Source organism: Guillardia theta (assembly GCF_000315625.1).
Source record: "Guillardia theta CCMP2712 unplaced genomic scaffold GUITHscaffold_121, whole genome shotgun sequence".
Taxonomy (NCBI): Eukaryota; class Cryptophyceae; order Pyrenomonadales; family Geminigeraceae; genus Guillardia; species Guillardia theta.
This window is the reverse complement of record NW_005434553.1, coordinates 163,981-169,922: the sequence shown is the minus strand read 5'-3', so window position 1 is coordinate 169,922 and position 5,942 is coordinate 163,981. Positions and strand designations below refer to the sequence as shown.

The 5,942-nt window shown below is 50.4% G+C and overlaps 1 protein-coding gene across 1 annotated transcript; it reads left to right on the top strand.

The window, feature by feature from the left end:
* Positions 1–2,756: 2,756 nt before the first annotated feature.
* On the top strand, positions 2,757–3,495 carry GUITHDRAFT_118127 (hypothetical protein; the record flags this gene model as incomplete). The annotated part of the gene is made up of 6 exons (XM_005822665.1): positions 2,757–2,864; positions 2,919–2,985; positions 3,035–3,115; positions 3,170–3,241; positions 3,288–3,344; positions 3,404–3,495. 6 exons carry the CDS (start codon positions 2,757–2,759, stop codon positions 3,493–3,495), a joined length of 477 nt encoding a protein of 158 aa, XP_005822722.1.
* Between the last annotated feature and the right edge of the window lie 2,447 nt (positions 3,496–5,942).

Below are 5,942 nucleotides of genomic sequence, written 5' to 3'. Positions count from 1 at the left end.
CCCCCAACTGATTCTTCAGTTATCTTCTGTCACCATTGGCCACCAAAGAGTACCACCGGTATCAAAAAGACTCTTTTTCACAAACATATCCTCGGAACCGACTGTCAGCAACGCAAAAAAAATGTCAGCAAAGGAGACACTACAAAAAAAAAAGGGAAATCGAAAGAAAACGTCGACAAGCAGACGGAGGTCGGCGCAGTGCAGCACAAGAAGCCTTGTTGTTCTCTTGTGACAACGTGGATGACACAAGGATAAGACGCATCGGTCTCTTACCTTCTTCTCCCTGTGCCTCATGGAATCATTGCAGTGCTCCGTTTGTGTGGCTGAGCTGAAGCGGGTGAAGGAGTGAGAGTCAGTTCGAAACGTCCTGCGAGCAACAGGACATGAAGTACACACGCGCCGATCCCACTTGATCAATATCACTCTTTGAAAGCATCTATGGCAACGAAGTTGACAATGGAGAAACTTAGTACCCTCGGGGCCTGTGATGATGAGTTGTTGCAAGGTTGAGGGCAACAGCACATTGACAGTCACTGGGTTTGGTAGATGAGGCTGCGTCAGGGCACAAAGCAAGTCTTCATATTGCTTTTTGAGCGGTCAAGATGTCGACTTGTGTTGTCATCGCGGAAGGAAACAGACCCTCGGTTAAATGCTAGTCACTGCGGTGGTGAGGAAGAGAGATGTACACCGATAGATATGAACTCCCAACGCTCGTTGGTACATGGCGCAAACAGCTAATTACACATGCAAACAAGAACCTAGTTAGTCTGGTGAGCAGCCTAGAAAGAGCATGTGATGGCAACTCTGTTGTTGTGGTTGGGAGAACAATACTGCAAGATTTTATTCCGCAAACGTTTGAACTATTCTTGCCTCTTTTCACGCCTCAGGAGCTCTCAATCTTACACGCTTGTTTGGCAAAACCTCCATCTGCCAACCCAGCAAGAAAAAGGGCTGCTGAATGGAAAGAGAGGATAATACAAAACTTTCAGTGCACAACAATGCGATACGCTGCCTGTGGTTTGCTTGCTCTCTGATTATCAAATCAGCTTTTCCCTCTGACTTTGTCTCTGAGTCTTCAGCGGCTTCATCGTGATATGGTTGTTCACACAAACTTCTCGCGCTCTCAGCAATCACTGCTGGTGGGGTCGCGCCGCGACATTTCATCTCCTGCGCATCGCAGTCATCGTCCAACGTCTATATTCGGATGATTGCCTCTCAGAGTCTGACTTAGAGACAGTGTGGTAGGAGCTCTACCAGCTTTCGTTGTTGTCGGTGTGCCACGTGTCTGACAGTGACCGTAGACCGTTAACAAGGTCCGGGCCGCTGTGCCATGCTAGTACGGTCACAGTTTGATCGGACTTCACCTCCTCGCACTGCTGCAGTGAATGATGTCACGGTAATGACGTGAGCCTTGGCGGCACTGGCACCAAGCCTGGGGCTACTGATGATAGTAGATGCGGGGCAGACGCGTAACGTTGCCGCACTCGCGGCAGTAGCCTGAGGCCTGACCCCACTGGCCGCGCAGCTGACCGTGACTGTCGCCGCACAGCTGGCCCATACGGTTGCAAAGAGAAAAGATCGGACAGTCGGACCGGCGAAGAACCAACCCTCATCCCGGAGTCCGGCCGCCTGCCGACTCCGGCGGCCACAAGCTCAGTCACTGATCGGACCACGCCGGGTTGACAAGGGCCTGCCAGGCTGGCTAGTAAGTTACGGCGGCAGTCGGATCAGGCTCTCCGCAACCTGCGGATGCCCGGGCCGGCCCGGGCGGGCCCCGGTGACCGTCACGGTGGCCGGGCCCGGCCGCCGGGCGGCGCCCGGGACTCCCTGCCGGGACTCTGAGCGGCTCCGGACTCGGGAGTCCGTCGGACTCGGCACGGGCCCACGGTGTGCCGACGGGCGCCGGGCCGGGCCCACACTGTCAGACTCACACGGTGACGGTGACACTGAACTTCGGAACTCGGAACTTGAGTACACCGGGCCAGCCTCGGCGCTCAGCCTCCGGCCGGAACTTCTCCGGAACTCAAGTTCCGAAGTTCAATTTTCTGACCTACTACTAGGCTCCGAAAAAAATTCCAGCCCGCCTCAGGCAGCACTTTGAAGACAGTGACTATGGCGGATGCGACGAGTTGAGATACGATGGGATGGGATGGGAGGAGACGAGACGAGAGGGGACGAGAGGGGACGAGAGGGGACGAGAGGAGATGTGTTGAAGTAACATGGCGTGATCGAGATAAGATGAGGTGAAGGATTCTGTCAAGAGAGCATGATCCTGGTCCTGCCTTGCTCGCTGAGTCCTGGCGTCCAACTTTGGAAGCTGCAGACACAGGCAGCTTCCTTTCCTACCCGTCGATCATGTTCGTGCCATTCACTTCTCTCGTGTAAGAGTGAGCAAGGCTGAGAAGAACCTTGAGCTGGGGAGAAGATGAGTGCTGGTATGACTCGCCGTGAAGGTGGATGCTTCTTGCTTCCAAGGGAGAGGAGACGGCAGAGGGTGGTCGTTCATGGCCTCTGGTTCCAAACTCTTTGCGTGCTCCTGAGTAACGCCAGCATGCGATCTGCCGAAGTCAACATGGGAGGTGCTTGCAAGGCCTCTGGCTCTGCCCAACTTCTGTCAACTACATGTCGCCATGCTCGCCATCTTGTTCTCCGTGGAGGAGACAGCAATGAAGTCATGCAAGGTTGGAGGGGGGGAGGGGAGGGGAGGCGATGATGAGAGGGGAGGAGGATAATAAAGTTTGATTGAGCAAGCAGACATGCAACGCGTAGACGATGACGTTTATGGAAAGAGTTGGAACTTCAACGACATGATGTCTGGGCTGTCGATGAGCTCAAAGAGATCATTGATGGTTGAAGCTATCAAGGTTGTACCGTTTTGAGATACATTCTTGCCATGAGTTGAGTTTGACTGTGAGCAGGCTGGAAATCTCCAGGATGTTCAGAACTTTGTGAGAGGCGGGATCAGTTTGAACGAGGCTGCGCCGGGTGAGAAAGCATCGTGTGGGAGGTTTGCATGTGCTGAAAAGCTCTTCAGATCTTTCTTACCAGCAGACTTTCGTGCATCTTGCTGCTAGATGTGGAAACATCGAGTGTTTGAGACTTGTCTTGGAACTTGGTGAAAAGTTCTCACTGAGTCACCTTGTGTTGCCGTAATGCGATCTTGATGCAGGTGGGAACGTTTCCGTGGTTGACAGCTTCTCAAACACTCCCTTGCATATCGCCTCTGTCCATGGGCACATTGGTGGCACTCAGACTTGGGGGAGTGGGGAAAGTTGAAAATTTCGCAGATGCCGTGATGTTGATGATTGAGAGTGGAGCAAACATGTCAGCTGCAAACAAGCAAGGTTTCCCAGGAGAATTGTTTCATCAGCATTCTCAGTCTTTCTGTTTTCCTCCTTCGCAGGATTACAACCTATCCACATGGCGGCTTCCAACGGGCATGTGAATGTATTGCAGACGCTGATTTTGATGGGTGAGAAGCAAATGAATGGTTGAGATGCGATCATACACTGGATAAGATCTTTGACCATGTTGTACGTGATTGCCTATCATGTGAAGTGAAGTGCTCAAACGTAGTTGAGAAAGTTTTGTGAAGAACCGCAGCTCCACTCTCTGATACAACTCTTGTTTCTGATCATGTGTCCACGAGCAGGAGCAAACGTCTCATCTCCGACGTCCTCCGGATCTATTCCTCTCCGTTGGTCGTCGGTCAACGGGCATGTTGAAGCTTCGAAACTTCTCCTGAGGAGCTGGAAAATGAATCAGACCGCTGAAAGAGGGATAAATCCATGTTATCACCGAGACAAGGCAAACAGAACAGGTGAAAGAATGTTGTTTACAGATTAGTTCCTACTCAACAAGCTCGCCTCTTTATCTTGGTCTGTCTTGATTACACATGATTCTTTGTTGATCTTGTTGATTTTGGTTGATCCTGTTGATCTTGTTGATCTTGTTTTGTGCTCTTGTGATCTTGGTTCGAAACAGTGGTAGAGGTTGTGAGGGACATGTTACGTCGCAATAGGGAGAAAAATGTTCTCAACAGGAGGCTGGAGGTAACAACCTGCAACTCGTCAGATGTCCGTTATTTCATGACATCACTCTCTAGCAAATCCTTTCCATGTTGGAATCGTTTGCAATCAGTGAGCAACTACCTCCTGACCACCAAGAGGACGTGTTGATGAAGGACAACAACTTGAACCTATCTCGGGCCAACACATCCGAAAACACACTTTCAAACACTACTCTTCCACCAAAGATCTCCAAGTACTCTTTCTTGGCGCCTTACCTGGACATCCCCAAGTCATTCTACCTGTCGCAATCGTCAGAATCAGTCTTGACGTCCGGTAGCTCAGTCAGTGCGTTTCATCACCATGATTGCGGAGTCCACAAAGACCCCAAGATGTTCTCAGATGAGAGCGAGATGCAGAGACGGTACCCGGTGACTCCTCCTCCTCTTGCCCCCCGCACCCCCTCTTCTTGTCTCTCCTTCTCCTCCTCCCTCCTCTCCTCAACCGCCCCCCCCCTTCCTTACCTCTCCTCCTCCTCCTCTTCCTCCTCCTCTTCCTCCTCCTCTTCCTCCTCCTCTTCCTCCTCCTCTTATCTCTGCTCTACCTCCAGCCCCACCCCTCTTCCCCTGCTCCTGCCTCTGCTCCTGTCCTCCACTTTATCAATCTCATTCTCTACTAGACCTTCTGTTCCTTCTTTTCTCTTATATTGACCAATCATCTTACCGGCTGCTTCCTGTACCTCTCGCTGTTTGAATTTACTCATTCCTGTTACAGAGCAAGTTTCATCTTGTACTGCCCGAAAACAAACAAGATGAGTTGATAAGGATGGCGAATGAAGCAAGTAAGGAGAATAATTGCTAATCCCCGACACTTGTACTGAAGCATGAGCAGAGCAGTACGAAGAAGAAATCGATAAACAATGGGAAGAAAGGTCGACTGCGAACAAAATCACATGTTGCAGACTCTTGACACAAATACTATCTGCAACCTCTGCTTACAAACTATGTTTACATGATTGCCCGTGAAACCTGACTGATTTCCTACTGAGTGTTCGATTGCAATACCTTGAATGGCTACATGACCTGATTCACTTCTTCTGCTCCTTTAATTCTTGCCTGATTCTCTTCCCTGCTGCCCCTGCCTCCTCTCTCCTGCTCGATCGACTACTCTCACCTTCCTACGCCTCTGTCAACCCTGTTTCTTCTGTTCCTCAATGCTTCTACTTCTGTATACTCTTTCTTTCCCTGTCCTTGCCATCCTTACGTCTCCTCTCCCTTTCTCCTCTTCCTTCCCCGTTCTTCTGCCTGCTCCTTCCCTCTCTTCCTTCCTCTAACTTCGTCTCCTCCTTCAACTGTTTGAAACATTTGGATCAGAATTGCAAGGGGCCAACCCGGGTCAGCAAGGACGGTGGACGAGCTTGACTCAGTATCGGATGAGTTCATGGATGAAATATTGTATTACCCGACATTGAGGTACGATTGTGTTGTGGTGTTTGCTTTTCTTGTTTGCAGGAGTTTAATGTTATCCAATTCTCGTTGCAAGTTTTGAAATTCTCTGCGCCTCCTCCTTCAATCCTTGAAACATTTTTTGTGAAACAGCCAATTGTCAGAGGAGGTGAAGAAAGACGAGTACAAGGGTGAGAACAAAAACTTCTCGGTTCGCTCTCAGTAAAGCTTGAGGGTCTTGGTGCAGAATTCATCGACGCCTTCAATGAAAGATGTCAGAAGGGAAGTTTAGACGATTTCGGAGTTGATCCGGTAAATTGGTCTCTTGCTAGACTGATCGCATAACTATCTGTAGATGAATTCTCCTCCAGTTAATCCCAATTGCTTCACGATGCACGATTTTTGTGTCAGCAGGTAAAATAATAGGAGGAGGAGGAGGAGGAGGAGGAAGGAGGAGGACGAGGAGGAGGAGGAGGAAGAGGAGACGAGG